At 45.3% G+C, this 19,808-nt stretch overlaps 1 protein-coding gene across 1 annotated transcript in view; it reads left to right on the plus strand.

The window, feature by feature from the left end:
• The window catches only part of LOC123731885 (caskin-1), a 74,262-nt gene that overhangs the window by 23,945 nt on the left and 30,509 nt on the right, over positions 1–19,808 (plus strand). The window contains exons 7-8 of the mRNA XM_082973007.1: positions 16,737–16,841; positions 18,363–18,481. Coding sequence (XP_082829133.1) covers positions 16,737–16,841; positions 18,363–18,481 — 224 coding nt within the window. The remainder of the gene's footprint in view (positions 1–16,736; positions 16,842–18,362; positions 18,482–19,808) is intronic.

Consider the following 19,808-nt stretch of genomic DNA (forward strand, 5'->3'; position numbering starts at 1 on the left):
AGTTTAAAGTTGTGGTTTATGTCATCTGTTACGGTTTAAAGTTGTGGTTTATGTCATCTGTTACTGTTTAAAGTTGTGGTTTATGTCATCTGTTACAGTTTAAAGTTGAGGTTTATGTCATCTGTTACAGTTTAAAGTTGTGGTTTATGTCATCTGTTACAGTTTAAAGTTGTGGTTTATGTCATCTGTTACAGTTTAAAGTAGTTTTTTCTGTTGTTGCTGTTGTCACACCATCCATTTAAAACAAGGGTTACAGTGGGGTGTTGCTGTTGAACAAGGGTTACAGTGGGGTGTTGCTGTTGAACAAGGGTTACAGTGGGGTGTTGCTGTTGAACAAGGGTTACAGTGGGGTGTTGCTGTTGAACAAGGGTTACAGTGTGGTGTTGCTGTTGAACAAGGGTTACAGTGTAGTGTTGCTGTTGAACAAGGGTTACAGTGGGGGGTTGCTGTTGAACAAGGGTTACAGTGGGGTGTTGCTGTTGAACAAGGGTTACAGTGTTGGGTGTTGCTGTTCAACAAGGGTTACAGTGGGGTGTTGCTGTTCAACAAGGGTTACAGTGGGGTGTAGTGTTGCTGTTCAACAAGGGTTACAGTGTGGGGTGTTGCTGTTCAACAAGGGTTACAGTGGGGTGTTGCTGTTGAACAAGGGTTACAGTGGGGTGTTGCTGTTCAACAAGGGTTACAGTGTGGGGTGTTGCTGTTCAACAAGGGTTACAGTGGGGTGTTGCTGTTGAACAAGGGTTACAGTGTAGTGTTGCTGTTAAACAAGGGTTAGAGTGTGGTGTTGCTGTTGAACAAGGGTTACAGTGGGGTGTTGCTGTTCAACAAGGGTTACAGTGGGTGTGGTGTTGCTGTTCAACAAGGGTTACAGTGGGGTGTAGTGTTGCTTTTCAACAAGAGTTACAGTGGGGTGTGGTGTTGCTGTTGAACAAGGGTTACAGTGAGGTGTAGTGTTGCTGTTCAACAAGGGTTACAGTGGGGTGTTGCTGTTCAACAAGGGTTACAGTGGGGTGTAGTGTTGCTGTTCAACAAGGGTTCCAGTGTGGTGTTGCTGTTCAACAATGGTTATAGTGGGATGTTGCTGTTGAACAAGGGTTACAGTGTAGTGTTGCTGTTGAACAATGGTTACAGTGTGGTGTTGCTGTTGAACAAGGGTTATAGTGTAGTGTTGCTGTTGCTGTTGAACAAGGGTTACAGTGTGGTGTCGCTGTTGAACAAGGGTTACAGTGTGGTGTTGCTGTTGAACAAGGGTTACAGTGGGGTGTTGCTGGTGAACAATGGTACCAGTGTGGTGTTGCTGTTGAACAAGGGTTACAGTGTGGTGTTGCTGTTGAACAAGGGTTACAGTGGGGTGTAGTGTTGCTGTTCAACAAGGGTTACAGTGGGGTGTTGCTGTTGAACAAGGGTTACAGTGTAGTGTTGCTGTTGAACAAGGGTTACAGTGTGGTGTTGCTGTTGAACAAGGGTTACAGTGTTGGGTGTTGCTGTTGAACAAGGGTTACAGTGTAGTGTTGCTGTTGAACAAGGGTTTCGGTGGGGTGTTGCTGTTCAACAAGGGTTACAGTGTAGTGTTGCTGTTCAACAAGGGTTACAGTGTGGTGTTGCTGTTGAACAAGGGTTACAGTGTTGGGTGTTGCTGTTCAACAAGGGTTACAGTGGAGTGTTGCTTTTCAACAAGGGTTACAGTGGGGTGTTGCTGTTCAACAAGGGTTACAGTGGGGTGTAGTGTTGCTGTTCAACAAGGGTTACACTGTGGGGTGTTGCTGTTCAACAAGGGTTACAGTGGGGTGTTGCTGTTGAACAAGGGTTACAGTGGGGTGTTGCTGTTGAACAATGGTTACAGTGTGGTGTTGCTGTTGAACAAGGGTTATAGTATGGTGTTGCTGTTGAACAAGGGTTACAGTGGGGTGTAGTGTTGCTGTTGAACAAGGGTTACAGTGGGGTTTTGTGTTGCTGTTCAACAAGGGTTACAGTGGGGTGTAGTGTTGCTGTTGAACAAGGGTTACAGTGTAGTGTGGTGTTGCTGTTGAACAAGGGTTACAGTGGGGTGTTACTGTTGAACAAGGGTTACAGTGTGGTGTTGCTGTTGAACAAGGGTTACAGTGGGGCGTAGTGTTGCTGTTCAACAAGGGTTACAGTGTAGTGTTGCTGTTGAACAAGGGTTACAGTGGGGTTTTGCTGTTGAACAAGGGTTACAGTGGGTGTAGTGTTGCTGTTCAACAAGGGTTACAGTGTAGTGTTGCTGTTCAACAAGGGTTACAGTGGGGTGTAGTGTTGCTGTTCAACAAAGGTTCCAGTGTGGTGTTGCTGTTCAACAAGGGTTATAGTGGGATGTTGCTGTTGAACAAGGGTTACAGTGTAGTGTTGCTGTTGAACAATGGTTACAGTGTGGTGTTGCTGTTGAACAAGGGTTATAGTGTAGTGTTGCTGTTGCTGTTGAACAAGGGTTACAGTGTGGTGTCGCTGTTGAACAAGGGTTACAGTGTGGTGTTGCTGTTGAACAAGGGTTATAGTGGGGTGTTGCTGTTGAACAAGGGTTACAGTGGGGTGTAGTGTTGCTGTTCAACAAGGGTTACAGTGGGGTGTTGCTGTTGAACAAGGGTTACAGTGTGGTGTTGCTGTTGAACAAGGGTTACAGTGTGGTGTTACTGTTGAACAAGGGTTACAGTGGGGTGTAGTGTTGCTGTTGAACAAGGGTTACAGTGGGGTGTTGCTGTTGAACAAGGGTTACAGTGTAGTGTTGCTGTTGAACAAGGGTTACAGTGGGGTGTTGCTGTTGAACAAGGGTTACAGTGTAGTGTTGCTGTTGAACAAGGGTTTCGGTGGGGTGTTGCTGTTGAACAAGGGTTACAGTGTAGTGTTGCTGTTCAACAAGGGTTACAGTGTGGTGTTGCTGTTGAACAAGGGTTACAGTGTTGGGTGTTGCTGTTCAACAAGGGTTACAGTGGAGTGTTGCTTTTCAACAAGGGTTACAGTGGGGTGTGGTGTTGCTGTTCAACAAGGGTTACAGTGGGGTGTTGCTGTTCAACAAGGGTTACAGTGGGGTGTAGTGTTGCTGTTCAACAAGGGTTACACTGTGGGGTGTTGCTGTTCAACAAGGGTTACAGTGAGGTGTTGCTGTTGAACAAGGGTTACAGTGGGGTGTTGCTGTTGAACAATGGTTACAGTGTGGTGTTGCTGTTGAACAAGGGTTATAGTATGGTGTTGCTGTTGAACAAGGGTTACAGTGTGGTGTTGCGGTTGAACAAGGGTTACAGTGGGGTGTTGCTGTTGAACAAGGGTTACAGTGGGGTGTAGTGTTGCTGTTGAACAAGGGTTACAGTGTAGTGTTGCTGTTGAACAAGGGTTACAGTGGGGTTTTGCTGTTGAACAAGGGTTACAGTGGGTGTAGTGTTGCTGTTCAACAAGGGTTACAGTGTAGTGTTGCTGTTCAACAAGGGTTACAGTGGGGTGTAGTGTTGCTGTTCAACAAAGGTTCCAGTGTGGTGTTGCTGTTCAACAAGGGTTATAGTGGGATGTTGCTGTTGAACAAGGGTTACAGTGTAGTGTTGCTGTTGAACAATGGTTACAGTGTGGTGTTGCTGTTGAACAAGGGTTATAGTGTAGTGTTGCTGTTGCTGTTGAACAAGGGTTACAGTGTGGTGTCGCTGTTGAACAAGGGTTACAGTGTGGTGTTGCTGTTGAACAAGGGTTACAGTGGGGTGTTGCTGGTGAACAATGGTACCAGTGTGGTGTTGCTGTTGAACAAGGGTTACAGTGGGGTGTAGTGTTGCTGTTCAACAAGGGTTACAGTGTAGTGTTGCTGTTGAACAAGGGTTACAGTGGGGTGTAGTGTTGCTGTTCAACAAGGGTTACAGTGTGGTGTTGCTGTTGAACAAGGGTTACAGTGGGGTGTTGCTGTTGAACAATGGTACCAGTGTGGTGTTGCTGTTGAACAAGGGTTACAGTGTGGTGTTACTGTTGAACAAGGGTTACAGTGGGGTGTAGTGTTGCTGTTCAACAAGGGTTACAGTGTAGTGTTGCTGTTGAACAAGGGTTTCGGTGGGGTGTTGCTGTTCAACAAGGGTTACAGTGTAGTGTTGCTGTTCAACAAGGGTTACAGTGTGGTGTTGCTGTTGAACAAGGGTTACAGTGGGGTGTTGCTGTTGAACAAGGGTTACAGTGGGGTGTTGCTGTTGAACAAGGGTTACAGTGTAGTGTTGCTGTTGAACAAGGGTTTCGGTGGGGTGTTGCTGTTCAACAAGGGTTACAGTGTAGTGTTGCTGTTCAACAAGGGTTACAGTGGGGTGTTGCTGTTGAACAAGGGTTACAGTGTTGGGTGTTGCTGTTCAACAAGGGTTACAGTGGAGTGTTGCTTTTCAACAAGGGTTACAGTGGGGTGTGGTGTTGCTGTTCAACAAGGGTTACAGTGGGGTGTTGCTGTTCAACAAGGGTTACAGTGGGGTGTAGTGTTGCTGTTCAACAAGGGTTACACTGTGGGGTGTTGCTGTTCAACAAGGGTTACAGTGGGGTGTTGCTGTTGAACAAGGGTTACAGTGGGGTGTTGCTGTTGAACAATGGTTACAGTGTGGTGTTGCTGTTGAACAAGGGTTATAGTATGGTGTTGCTGTTGAACAAGGGTTACAGTGTGGTGTTGCGGTTGAACAAGGGTTACAGTGGGGTGTTGCTGTTGAACAAGGGTTACAGTGTGGTGTTGCTGTTGAACAAGGGTTACAGTGGGTTGTGGTGTTGCTGTTCAACAAGGGTTACAGTGGGGAGTAGTGTTGCTGTTCAACAAGGGCTACAGTGTGGTGTTGCTGTTCAAGAAGGGTTACAGTGTAGTGTTCCTGTTCAACAAGGGTTACAGTGGGGTGTTGCTGTTCAACAAGGGTTACAGTGGGGTGTAGTGTTGCTGTTGAACAAGGGTTACAGTGGGGTGTAGTGTTGCTGTTGAACAAGGGTTACAGTGGGGTTTTGTGTTGCTGTTCAACAAGGGTTACAGTGGGGTGTAGTGTTGCTGTTGAACAAGGGTTACAGTGTAGTGTGGTGTTGCTGTTGAACAAGGGTTACAGTGGGGTGTTACTGTTCAACAAGGGTTACAGTGTGGTGTTGCTGTTGAACAAGGGTTACAGTGGGGCGTAGTGTTGCTGTTCAACAAGGGTTACAGTGTAGTGTTGCTGTTGAACAAGGGTTACAGTGTGGTGTTGCTGTTGAACAAGGGTTACAGTGGGGTTTTGTGTTGCTGTTCAACAAGGGTTACACTGGGGTGTAGTGTTGCTGTTGAACAAGGGTTACAGTGTAGTGTTGCTGTTGAACAAGGGTTACAGTGGGGTTTTGCTGTTGAACAAGGGTTACAGTGGGTGTAGTGTTGCTGTTCAACAAGGGTTACAGTGTAGTGTTGCTGTTCAACAAGGGTTACAGTGGGGTGTAGTGTTGCTGTTCAACAAAGGTTCCAGTGTGGTGTTGCTGTTCAACAAGGGTTATAGTGGGATGTTGCTGTTGAACAAGGGTTACAGTGTAGTGTTGCTGTTGAACAATGGTTACAGTGTGGTGTTGCTGTTGAACAAGGGTTATAGTGTAGTGTTGCTGTTGCTGTTGAACAAGGGTTACAGTGTGGTGTCGCTGTTGAACAAGGGTTACAGTGTGGTGTTGCTGTTGAACAAGGGTTACAGTGGGGTGTTGCTGTTGAACAATGGTACCAGTGTGGTGTTGCTGTTGAACAAGGGTTACAGTGTGGTGTTGCTGTTGAACAAGGGTTACAGTGGGGTGTAGTGTTGCTGTTCAACAAGGGTTACAGTGGGGTGTTGCTGTTGAACAAGGGTTACAGTGTAGTGTTGCTGTTGAACAAGGGTTACAGTGGGGTGTTGCTGTTGAACAAGGGTTACAGTGGGGTGTTGCTGTTGAACAAGGGTTACAGTGTAGTGTTGCTGTTGAACAAGGGTTACAGTGGGGTGTAGTGTTGCTGTTCAACAAGGGTTACAGTGGGGTGTTGCTGTTGAACAAGGGTTACAGTGTAGTGTTGCTGTTGAACAAGGGTTACAGTGGGGTGTTGCTGTTGAACAAGGGTTACAGTGTAGTGTTGCTGTTGAACAAGGGTTACAGTGTAGTGTTGCTGTTGAACAAGGGTTACAGTGTAGTGTTGCTGTTCAACAAGGGTTACAGTGTGGTGTTGCTGTTGAACAAGGGTTACAGTGTTGGGTGTTGCTGTTCAACAAGGGTTACAGTGGAGTGTTGCTTTTCAACAAGGGTTACAGTGGGGTGTGGTGTTGCTGTTCAACAAGGGTTACAGTGGGGTGTTGCTGTTCAACAAGGGTTACAGTGGGGTGTAGTGTTGCTGTTCAACAAGGGTTACACTGTGGGGTGTTGCTGTTCAACAAGGGTTACAGTGAGGTGTTGCTGTTGAACAAGGGTTACAGTGGGGTGTTGCTGTTGAACAATGGTTACAGTGGGGTGTTGCTGTTGAACAAGGGTTACAGTGGGGTGTTGCTGTTCAACAAGGGTTACAGTGGGGTGTAGTGTTGCTGTTGAACAAGGGTTACAGTGTAGTGTTGCTGTTGAACAAGGGTTACAGTGGGGTTTTGCTGTTGAACAAGGGTTACAGTGGGTGTAGTGTTGCTGTTCAACAAGGGTTACAGTGTAGTGTTGCTGTTCAACAAGGGTTACAGTGGGGTGTAGTGTTGCTGTTCAACAAAGGTTCCAGTGTGGTGTTGCTGTTCAACAAGGGTTATAGTGGGATGTTGCTGTTGAACAAGGGTTACAGTGTAGTGTTGCTGTTGAACAATGGTTACAGTGTGGTGTTGCTGTTGAACAAGGGTTATAGTGTAGTGTTGCTGTTGCTGTTGAACAAGGGTTACAGTGTGGTGTTGCTGTTGAACAAGGGTTACAGTGGGGTGTTGCTGTTGAACAAGGGTTACAGTGTTGGGTGTTGCTGTTCAACAAGGGTTACAGTGGAGTGTTGCTTTTCAACAAGGGTTACAGTGGGGTGTGGTGTTGCTGTTCAACAAGGGTTACAGTGGGGTGTTGCTGTTCAACAAGGGTTACAGTGGGGTGTAGTGTTGCTGTTCAACAAGGGTTACACTGTGGGGTGTTGCTGTTCAACAAGGGTTACAGTGGGGTGTTGCTGTTGAACAAGGGTTACAGTGGGGTGTTGCTGTTGAACAATGGTTACAGTGTGGTGTTGCTGTTGAACAAGGGTTATAGTATGGTGTTGCTGTTGAACAAGGGTTACAGTGGGGTGTAGTGTTGCTGTTCAACAAGGGTTACAGTGGGGTGTTGCTGTTGAACAAGGGTTATAGTGTAGTGTTGCTGTTGCTGTTGAACAAGGGTTACAGTGTGGTGTTGCGGTTGAACAAGGGTTACAGTGGGGTGTTGCTGTTGAACAAGGGTTACAGTGTGGTGTTGCTGTTGAACAAGGGTTACAGTGGGTTGTGGTGTTGCTGTTCAACAAGGGTTACAGTGTGGTGTTGCTGTTCAAGAAGGGTTACAGTGTAGTGTTCCTGTTCAACAAGGGTTACAGTGGGGTGTTGCTGTTCAACAAGGGTTACAGTGGGGTGTAGTGTTGCTGTTGAACAAGGGTTACAGTGGGGTGTAGTGTTGCTGTTGAACAAGGGTTACAGTGGGGTTTTGTGTTGCTGTTCAACAAGGGTTACAGTGGGGTGTAGTGTTGCTGTTGAACAAGGGTTACAGTGTAGTGTGGTGTTGCTGTTGAACAAGGGTTACAGTGGGGTGTTGCTGTTCAACAAGGGTTACAGTGGGGTGTTGCTGTTGAACAAGGGTTACAGTGGGGCGTAGTGTTGCTGTTCAACAAGGGTTACAGTGTAGTGTTGCTGTTGAACAAGGGTTACAGTGTGGTGTTGCTGTTGAACAAGGGTTACAGTGGGGTGTTGCTGTTCAACAAGGGTTACAGTGGGGTGTAGTGTTGCTGTTGAACAAGGGTTACAGTGGGGTGTAGTGTTGCTGTTCAACAAGGGTTACAGTGTAGTGTTGCTGTTCAACAAGGGTTACAGTGTAGTGTTGCTGTTCAACAAGGGTTACAGTGGGGTGTAGTGTTGCTGTTCAACAAGGGTTACAGTGTAGTGTTGCTGTTCAACAAGGGTTACAGTGGGGTGTAGTGTTGCTGTTCAACAAGGGTTACAGTGGGGTGTAGTGTTGCTGTTCAACAAGGGTTACAGTGTAGTGTTGCTGTTCAACAAGGGTTACAGTGTAGTGTAGTGTTGCTGTTCAACAAGGGTTACAGTGGGGTGTAGTGTTGCTGTTCAACAAGGGTTACAGTGGGGTGTAGTGTTGCTGTTCAACAAGGGTTACAGTGGGGTGTAGTGTTGCTGTTCAACAAGGGTTACAGTGGGGTGTAGTGTTGCTGTTCAACAAGGGTTACAGTGTAGTGTTGCTGTTCAACAAGGGTTACAGTGTAGTGTAGTGTTGCTGTTCAACAAGGGTTACAGTGGGGTGTAGTGTTGCTGTTCAACAAGGGTTACAGTGGGGTGTAGTGTTGCTGTTCAACAAGGGTTACAGTGGGGTGTAGTGTTGCTGTTCAACAAGGGTTACAGTGGGGTGTTTCTGTTCATCAAGGGTTACAGTGGGGTGTAGTGTTGCTGTTCAACAAGGGTTACAGTGGGGTGTAGTGTTGCTGTTCAACAAGGGTTACAGTGGGGTGTTGCTGTTCATCAAGGGTTACAGTGGGGTGTAGAGTGTGTGTACTGTGCCTTAGCATCTAGCCTCACCTTCCCGTACTCACTAGAGCACGTTGACGAGCATTGAACATTTAATACAGTGACCTTTGACCTGCCGGCGACAGGTAATCGGACACTAACGTTGTGTAGAATACCTCAGACGCCCTTGGAGATATTGATAACCCCTTGCGTCTGTGTAACCAGACGCCGTCTGTGCTTCAGTAACAGGACAAATCCCCCCCTCTCAGTCCACAGACAGTGAGGATTTAAATCTCATAATTGAATACACCTTGTTTCCCAAACTCGGTCCCGGGGGCCCCCGCCTTAGGGGCCACCTTTTAGTGTTTCTCTGCCCCTAGCGCTACACAGCCGATTCAATAGATCAGAGCTTGATGGTGACCTGGTTGTTTATGAATCGGCTGTGTCGTGTTGGGGAAGGGGGGTGGGGGGGGGGGGGGGGGGGGGGGGGGCGAAATGCGCCCCCCTGGGGATGGCGAGGAACGAGTTTAGAAAACGCTGGTCACCGTCAGAGGAAGTTCTAGACGGTCTCATGTTCTGTTGACCTGAGATGGTTCAGTTTGGTTCAGTTTGGTTGGTTGGTTCCTTGTTTTCTGCTAATTCCCTCTGTCCTGACCCTACCACCCACTCAACCTGACCATACCACCCACTCAACCTGACCATACCACCCACTCAACCTGACCATACCACCCACTCAACCTGACCCTACCACCCACTCAACCTGACCACACCACCCACTCAACCTGACTATACCACCCACTCAACCTGACCCTACCACCCACTCAACCTGACCACACCACCCACTCAACCTGACCACACCACCCACTCAACCTGACCCTACCACCCACTCAACCTGACTATACCACCCACTCAACCTGACTATACCACCCACTCAACCTGACCATACCACCCACTCAACCTGACCATACCACCCACTCAACCTGACCATACCACCCACTCAACCTGACCATACCACCCACTCAACCTCACCATACCACCCACTCAACCTCACCATACCACCCACTCAACCTGACCCTACCACCCACTCAACCTGACCATACCACCCACTCAACCTGACCATACCACCCACTCAACCTGACTATACCACCCACTATACCTGACTATACCACCCACTCAACCTGACTATACCACCCACTCAACCTGACTATACCACCCACTCAACCTGACCCTACCACCCACTCAACCTGACCATACCACCCACTCAACCTGACTATACCACCCACTCAACCTGACCCTACCACCCACTCAACCTGACCATACCACCCACTCAACCTGACTATACCACCCACTCAACCTGACTATACCACCCACTCAACCTGACCATACCACCCACTCAACCTGACCCTACCACCCACTCAACCTGACCATACCACCCACTCAACCTGACTATAGCACCCACTCAACCTGCCACCTGACTATACCACCCACTCAACCTGCCCATACCACCCACTCAACCTGACTATACCACCCACTCAACCTGACTATACCACTGATCTATAATATATATATATTATCTAATATTATCTAATTATATTATCTAATTATCTAATCTATATCTATCTAATCTATAACATTACAGCTATCAATCCAGTCTGGTCTCTCAGACAGAATTATAACATTAAAACTATCAATCCTAGAGAGAGAGAGAGAGAGACAGAGAGAGAGACAGAGAGAGAGAGAGACAGAGAGAGAGAGAGGACAGAGAGAGAGAGAGAGAGAGAGAGAGAGAGACAGAGAGACAGAGAGAAAGACAGAGAGAGAGAGAGAGAGAGAGACAGACAGAGAGACAGAGAGAGAGAGAGAGAGGGGAGTTTTAACCCGTTGCTCTCTCCCCTTCCTTGGCAGTGGAACGGTCAGAGGGGAAATAGCTCTGTGGTGACAGTATGAGCTGATTCCGAAGTCCAAATGTACGGTCCCGTCTTTTCTAAATGGTGTCTTCAAAGCAACAACAACAACAACAACAACACGAGTTCTATTCAGGGGAACATTTTATTCTCCACTAAAACACCAATAAACTTCTCTAAAGACTGTTCACAATAGTCAGTAGGCCACTGCCCGATGCATCTCTAAACTCGGCTTAGAGAGATACTTTATCCACTACTGTAGAAAACATATGCAGTCGCCTCAAAGAATTACTGTATATAATAAATCATTTCAAATACTGAGCTTTATTGTGTGCTACAAAAAAAAAAAGTTAACTAATACAATTGCTCAGAGAAAGAGATTTTTTTTAAGAGTAATAAAAACAAATCTAAATAAGATTGATGTCAAAATTATTGGAAACACTTTTAAAGATTTTTATAAATAAAATCAAACAAAAATAAATCTCCGTTAATATTTTATTATTATTATTATTATTATTTTTTTTTTTTTAAAGTTCATCAGAACTTTAAGGAAAGTGTATTGTGGTCTTCCACGGCTTCCTGTTTCACTGAGGGTATAATAATGAGATAACAGACGTGTAAAATCCATTTCACATCCATCACCATGGGGAAAGGCCCTCGGATTGGATCCGAGCCATGTGAGACAGAAATAGAGCTCTTTGGCCACGTACACCAGGGGTGGGTTTTTGGCATTGAAAGAACCACGCATACAGTGAAGGGGAAAAAAAGTATTTGATCCCCTGCTGATTTTGTACGTTTGCCCACTGACAAAGAAAGGATCAGTCTATAATTTTAATGGTAGGTTTATTTGAACAGTGAGAGACAGAATAACAACAAAAAAAATCCAGAAAAAAACGCATGTCAAAAAATGTGTATAAAATGATTTGCATTTTAATGAGGGAAATAGGTATTTGTCACGGTCGTCGTAGTAATTGGACCAAGGCGCAGCGGGTTGTCATCTTAACTTTTATTGTGAACGCGACTAATAAACAAAACAATAAACGAACGAACAGTCTTGCAGGTTAAACACAGCCGTGCAAAGAACAACCTCCCACAATTCCCATATCAAACACACTCCTAATTATAGGACCTTCAATCAGAGGCAACGATAAACAGCTGCCTCCAATTGAAGGCCCCAATCCCAATGACCTAAACATAGAAATAGAATGACTAGACGGAACATAGAAATACACTAACATAGAACATAGACCAAAACCCCGGAATACATAAATCAAACACCCCTCTACATAAACACACACCCCGAACCATATAAAACAAATACCCCCCTGCCACGTCCTGACCAAACTACAATAACAGATAACCCCTTTACTGGTCAGAACGTGACAACATTATTCTGTCTCTCACTGTTCAAATAAACCCACCATTAAAATTATAGACTGATCATTTCTTTGTCAGTAGGGCAAACATACAAAATCAGCAGGGGATCAAATACTCCCCCCCCACCCCCCACTGTATTAAACACTATGCAGAAAAGAACCTCATACCTAATGTAAAATATACTTTCATGTTATAGGGATGTTTCGCTTCAACTGATCCTGGGGTCCTTGATAAAGGGTTAACGGCACCATGAGCTCAAAATCAGCCCAAAAAACCCTGGTTGCCTCATCCAGGAGGCTGAAACGTAGCCGCAAGTGGGTCTTCCAACAAGAACACAACTATCTAGCCACCTAGCACTGTTGTTTGGTTAGCGGTGTTTCTGTAGCACAGCCACCTAGCACTGTTGTTTGGTTAGTGGTGTTTCTGTAGCACAGCCACCTAGCACTGTTGTTTGGTTAGCAGTGTTTCTGTAGCACAGCTACCTAGCACTGTTGTTTGGTTAGCGGTGTTTCTGTAGCACAGCCACCTAGCACTGTTATTTGGTTAGCGGTTAGCGGTGTTTATGTAGCACAGCCACCTAGCACTGTTGTTTGGTTAGCGGTTAGTGGTGTTTCTGTAGCACAGCCACCTAGCACTCTTGTTTGGTTAGCAGTGTTTCTGTAGCACAGCCACCTAGCACTGTAATTTGGTTAGCGGTTAGCGGTGTTTATGTAGCACAGCCACCTAGCACTGTTGTTTGGTTAGCGGTTAGTGGTGTTTCTGTAGCACAGCCACCTAGCACTGTTGTTTGGTTAGCGGTGTTTCTGTAGCACAGCCACCTAGCACTGTTGTTTGGTTAGCTGTGTTTCTGTAGCACAGCCACCTAGCTGTTGTTTGGTTAGTGGTGTTTCTGTAGCACAGCAACCTAGCACTGTTGTTTGGTTAGCGGTGTTTCAGTAGCACAGCCACCTAGCACTGTAATTTGGTTAGCGGTTAGCGGTGTTTCAGTAGCACAGCCACCTAGCACTGTTGTTTGGTTAGCGGTTAGTGGTGTTTCTGTAGCACAGCCACCTAGCACTGTTGTTTGGTTAGCGGTTAGTGGTGTTTCTGTAGCACAGCCACCTAGCACTGTTGTTTGGTTAGCAGTGTTTCTGTAGTACAGCCACCTAGCACTGTTGTTTGGTTAGTGGTGTTTCTGTAGCACAGCCACCTAGCACTGCTGTTTGGTTAGCGGTTAGCGGTGTTTGTGTAGCACAGCCACCTAGCACTGTTGTTTGGTTAGCGGTGTTTATGTAGCACGAGATGGAGTTTTCTAAAACAAATGGCCACTGGATTGATGCAAATAATCCTGATATCATTCTGCAAGGTAAACACAGGCTAGTTCGTAGCTAGTTAACGTTTCTTGGAGAAGGTGTATTTGGGGAAGCTATTCCATCTATCAGAAGACTGTTTAGGCCAGTCATTAGTAACATTATATGTTTCCTTTTCCTTCGTTTCACTTCCTATCATTGCCTCCATCTACACCACTCGTATTAAGCCTTTATAAACCAGGTATAAAGCGTGTATAACCCTCCCCAGTTTAGTCTTTTATTAAATCCGAATATGTTTATATGGACAGGTGGCACCTGATTCTAGTTCAGCACTCGTTCTCCGAGAGGCTTTGTGGATACGGGCCCTGTTCTACTGTAATCCTCTCCTCCAGTCGCTAAAGGCCTTGAGTCTCTGTTCTACTGTAATCCTCTCCTCCAGTCTATAAAGGCCTTGAGTCCCTGTTCTACTGTAATCCTCTCCTCCAGTCTCTATGGTTTATAAAGGCCTTGAGTCTCTGTTGTACTGTAATCCTCCCCTCCAGTCTCTATGGTTTATAAAGGCCTTGAGTCTCTGTTCTACTGTAATCCTCTCCTCCAGTCTCTAAAGGCCTTGAGTCCCTGTTCTACTGTAATCCTCTCCTCCAGTCTCTATGGTTTATAAAGGCCTTGAGTCTCTGTTCTACTGTAATCCTCTCCTCCAGTCTCTAAAGGCATTGAGTCCCTGTTCTACTGTAATCCTCTCCTCTAGTCTCTAAAGACCTTGAGTCCCCGTTCTACTGTAATCCTCTCCTCCAGTCTCTAAAGGCCTTGAGTCCCTGTTCTACTGTAATCCTCTCCTCCAGTCTCTATGGTTTATAAAGGCCTTGAGTCCCTGTTCTACTGTAATCCTCTCCTCCAGTCTCTAAAGGCCTTGAGTCCCTGTTCTACTGTAATCCTCTCCTCCAGTCTCTAAAGGCCTTGAGTCCCTGTTCTACTGTAATCCTCTCCTCCAGTCTCTATGGTTTATAAAGGCCTTGAGTCCCCGTTCTACTGTAATCCTCTCCTCCAGTCTCTAAAGGCCTTGAGTCCCTGTTCTACTGTAATCCTCTCCTCCAGTCTCTAAAGGCATTGAGTCCCTGTTCTACTGTAATCCTCTCCTCCGGCCTCTAAAGGCCTTGAATCCTTGTTCTACTGTAATCCTCTCCTCCATTCTCTAAAGGCATTGAGTCCCTGTTCTACTGTAATCCTCTCCTCCAGTCTCTATGGTTAATAAAGGCCTTGAGTCCCTGTTCTACTGTAATCCTCTCCTCCAGTCTCTAAAGGCCTTGAGTCCCTGTTCTACTGTAATCCTCTCCTCCAGTCTCTAAAGGCCTTGAGTCTCTGTTCTACTGTAATCCTCTCCTCCAGTCTCTATGGTTAATAAAGGCCTTGAGTCCCTGTTCTACTGTAATCCTCTCCTCCAGTCTCTAAAGGCCTTGAGTCCCTGTTCTACTGTAATCCTCTCCTCCAGTCTCTAAAGGCCTTGAGTCCCTGTTCTACTGTAATCCTCTCTTCCAGTCTCTAAAGGCCTTGAGTCTCTGTTCTACTGTAATCCTCTCCTCCAGTCTCTAAAGGCCTTGAGTCCCTGTTCTACTGTAATCCTCTCCTCCAGTCTCTATGGTTTATAAAGGCCTTGAGTCCCTGTTCTACTGTAATCCTCTCCTCCAGTCTCTAAAGGCCTTGAGTCCCTGTTCTACTGTAATCCTCTCCTCCAGTCTCTAAAGGCCTTGAGTCTCTGTTCTACTGTAATCCTCCAGTCTCTAAAGGCCTTGAGTCCCTGTTCTACTGTAATCCTCTCCTCCATTCTCTAAAGGCATTGAGTCCCTGTTCTACTGTAATCCTCTCCTCCATTCTCTATGGTTTATAAAGGCCTTGAGTCCCCGTTCTACTGTAATCCTCTCCTCCAGTCTCTAAAGGCATTGAGTCCCTGTTCTACTGTAATCCTCTCCTCCAGTCTCTATGGTTAATAAAGGCCTTGAGTCCCCGTTCTACTGTAAACCTCTCCTCCAGTCTCTAAAGGCCTTGAGTCTCTGTTCTACTGTAATCCTCTCCTCCAGTCTCTAAAGGCCTTGAGTCTCTGTTCTACTGTAATCCTCTCCTCCAGTCTCTATGGTTAATAAAGGCCTTGAGTCCCCGTTCTACTGTAAACCTCTCCTCCAGTCTCTAAAGGCCTTGAGTCTCTGTTCTACTGTAATCCTCTCCTCCAGTCTCTAAAGGCCTTGAGTCTCTGTTCTACTGTAATCCTCTCCTCCAGTCTCTATGGTTAATAAAGGCCTTGAGTCCCCGTTCTACTGTAAACCTCTCCTCCAGTCTCTAAAGGCCTTGAGTCTCTGTTCTACTGTAATCCTCTCCTCCAGGCTCTAAAGGCCTTGAATCCTTGTTCTACTGTAATCCTCTCTCCTGATGCACTGCAGCTCATACCGGACCTACCTTACCTTACACTTCATATATCATCATATATCTCTTCATATATTATATATATATGTGTGTATATTTATGTACATTCTGACATATATATATCTACACAGATATACAGGCATGTTACTGATCTATTTATGTACGACGGTATATAAATGTTCTCATATATCTATGGAATATATATATATATATATATGTGATGTATATATGCGTGTGTGTTTGTGTCTGCTGTTAAGATAGGGTGAAGTTAAACCAGCAGATATATTGTATATTCTAGGGTCTCCCCGTACCCCCCACCCTCACCCCGCCCTGCAAACCCCTTCTGTCCTGCTGGTTGGGGATCGTGGTGGGGCTGGTTAGCCAGTTTAGAATTAGCGGTCAGTGCTAGCAAAAGCTAAGGGTTAGAGGTTAGAGGGTAAGTCATTAACAGTTAGCAATTAATGCTAGTTTAGCTTAATTGTTAGCTGCTAATGCTAGTTATTGGCTAACACTACATTAGCTTCAGGGTTAACCGCTACTGGCAGTTTAGCCCCAGGACTAGCAGTGATTCCTAGTTTAGGGTTAACTACTAATGCTAGTTCAGTGACAGGGTTAGCTGCTAATGCTATTTTAGCCCCAGGACTAGCAGTGATGGCTAGTTTGGGGTTAGCTGCTAATGGTAGTTTAGCCCCAGGACTAGCAGTGATTCCTAGTTTAGGATTAGCTACTAATGCTAGTTCAGTGACAGCGTTAGCTGCTAATGCTATTTTAGCCCCAGGGCTAGCAGTGATGGCTAGTTTGGGGTTAGCTGCTAATGGTAGTTTAGCCCCAGGACTAGCAGTGATTCCTAGTTTAGGGTTAGCTACTAATACTCGTTCAGTGACAGGGTTAGCTTCTAATGCTATTTTAGCCCCAGGGCTAGCAATGATGGCTAGTTTGAGGTTAGCTACTAATGCTAGTTTAGCGCGGGGTTTAGCTGCTAATGCTAGTTTAACCCCGGAGTTAGGTACTAAGGCTAGTTTATCCCCAGGATTACCCCGATAGTTTAGCGTAGCCCGGGGTTAGCGGCTACAGCCAGATTAGCGGAGCAGGGTTAGAGGTTAACAGTGGTTTCTGTGTTGAAGGTGGTCGCGGCTCAGAAGCCAACCCTCACGGTTCCCCCACCCGGTCCTGCGGCCCCCAGGGCAGCTCCAGCGAGGAGATATGGGTGCTGCGCAAGCCTGGGCCAGGTAACCCCCCGCCCCGCGCAGCCTTGCCTGACCCCTGACCTGTGGCGTTGTCTACAGATAGAAGCTGCCCCTAACCACAGATCTAGATCAGATTTTACGGTTAATACTATAGGGCAAGGCAACACAACAGACCCTACAGGATCTGACCTAGAATCAGTGGATAGGGGCACCTTACAGACCCCGCTGTCCCTCCATTATGTCCAGAGCTGAACAGAGCCCAGTTCCTACCTGGCTGTACCTGGTCCCTGGCTGTACCTGGCAATACCTGGCAATACCTGGTCCCTGGCTGTGTGTGTAGGGCTGCAGTCATTATCAATCTATCTATCTATCTATCTATCTATCTATCTATCTATCTATCTATCTATCTATCTATCTATCTATCTATCTATATTGTTCTATCTATCTATATCTATATCGTTCTATATCTATATTGTTCTATCTATCTATATCTATATCGTTCTATATCTATATCGTTCTATCTATCTATCTATCTATATTGTTCTATCTATATCGTTCTATCTATCTATCTATCTATCTATCTATCTATCTATCTATCTATCTATCTATCTATATTGTTCTATCTATCTATCTCTATATTGTTCTATCTATATCATTCTATCTATCTATCTATCTATCTATCTATCTATCTATCTATCTATCTATCTATCTATATCGTTCTATCTATCTATATCGTTCTATCTATCTATATCTATATATCTATATCTATCTATATCTATATCGTTCTATCTATCTGTCTATCTATCTATTCTACAGTATCTATCTATTCTACAGTATCTATCTATATCATTCTATCTATCTATATTGTTCTATCTATATCGTTCTATCTATCTATATCTATCTATCTATCTATATTGTTCTATCTATCTATCTCTAAATCGTTCTATCTATCTATCTATCTATCTCATTCTATCTATCTATCTATCTATCTATATCTATATTGTTCTATCTATCTATATCGTTCTATCTATCTATATCTATCTATCTATATCTATATCTGTCTATCTATCTATTCTACAGTATCTATCTATTCTACAGTATCTATCTATTCTACAGTATCTATCTATTCTACAGTATCTATCTATCTATCTATCTATCATCTATCTATCTATCTATCTATCTATCTATCTATCTATCTATCTATCTATCTATCTATCTATCTATCTGCATGGGTCTTTAGTCGCTCTGTCAGTCATCAGGCCTGCGTTGGTCAGTGGATGTGTGTGTGTGTGTGTGTGTGTTTGCCTGTGTCAGTTAATCGGTGTGTGTGTGTGTGTTTAAGTGTGTCAGTCACTCCGTCAATCACCTAGTCTGTCCTAGTTGTGAAGCCATGCTGTTGAGTGGGCTGCTGTCCAGTGTATTGTAGCAGAGAAACACATGTGTTACCTGGCTCTGTGTTAACACACCTGTGTGTGTGTGTGTGTGTGTGTGTGTGTGTGTGTGTGTGTGTGTGTGTGTGTGTGTGTGTGTGTGTGTGTGTGTGTGTGTGTGTGTGTTTACCAGGTGGAGACCGTAGTAGCGTGGGGAGCTCTGGCAGCGTGACCAGCGTGAGGTCATCAGGGAGTGGTCAGAGTGCCGGGAGCTCCACCCACATTATCCACGCGCAGGCCGAGGGGGTTAAGGTGAGGAACACACACACACACACACACCGAACCACACACACACAGACACACACTTAAACACACACACAGACACACAAATACACACCAAATCACACACACACACACACACACACCACATTTGAAACCCTTAATGCTCATCACACTGCAGTCCTAAAATGGACACTGTCACCATCTATGATATACAAATGACAAACCAGGCTGTTAAAAATTTTTTTTTATTTAAAATATATCTATAGTTTTGTTGTGCATTAAAGCTCTTTGTTTAACCTTTTTAATTTAACCAGTTAAGTTATCAGGAAACGCCTGCTGTTTAATGATATGGACCTCTGTTTCCTCTGTGGAGTCCTGTATATCTGTCCTAGTTATCTGTCCTAGTGTAGAACGGCCCTGTTTGGAGTCCTGTATATCTGTCCTAGTTATCTGTCCTAGTGTAGAACGGCCCTGTTTGTAGTCCTGTATATCTGTCCTAGTTATCTGTCCTAGTGTAGAACGGCCCTGTTTGTAGTCCTGTATATCTGTCCTAGTTATCTGTCCTTGTGTAGAACGGCCCTGTTTGGAGTCCTGTATATCTGTCCTAGTTATCTGTCCTAGTGTAGAACGGCCCTGTTTGTAGTCCTGTATATCTGTCCTAGTTATCTGTCCTAGTGTAGAACGACCCTGTATGGAGTCCTGTATATCTGTCCTAGTTATCTGTCCTAGTGTAGGACGGCCCTGTTTGGAGTCCTGTATATCTGTCCTAGTTATCTGTCCTAGTGTAGAACGACCCTGTTTGGAGTCCTGTATATCTGTCCTAGTTATCTGTCCTAGTGTAGGACGGCCCTGTTTGGAGTCCTGTATATCTGTCCTAGTTATCTGTCCTAGTGTAGAACGGCCCTGTTTGTAGTCCTGTATATCTGTCCTAGTTATCTGTCCTAGTGTAGAACGGCCCTGTTTGGAGTCCTGTATATCTGTCCTAGTTATCTGTCCTAGTGTAGAACGACCCTGTTTGGAGTCATGTATATCTGTCCTAGTTATCTGTCCTAGTGTAGAACGGCCCTGTTTGGAGTCCTGTATATCTGTCCTAGTTATCTGTCCTAGTGTAGAACGGCCCTGTTTGGAGTCCTGTATATCTGTCCTAGTGTAGAACGGCCCTGTTTGGAGTCCTGTATATCTGTCCTAGTTATCTGTCCTAGTGTAGAACGGCCCTGTTTGTAGTCCTGTATATCTGTCCTAGTTATCTGTCCTAGTGTAGAACGGCCCTGTTTGTAGTCCTGTATATCTGTCCTAGTTATCTGTCCTAGTGTAGAACGGCCCTGTTTGTAGTCCTGTATATCTGTCCTAGTTATCT

This window comes from Salmo salar, chromosome 03 (genome assembly GCF_965601325.2).
Source record: "Salmo salar chromosome 03, fSalSal1, whole genome shotgun sequence".
NCBI lineage: Eukaryota > Metazoa > Chordata > Actinopteri > Salmoniformes > Salmonidae > Salmo > Salmo salar.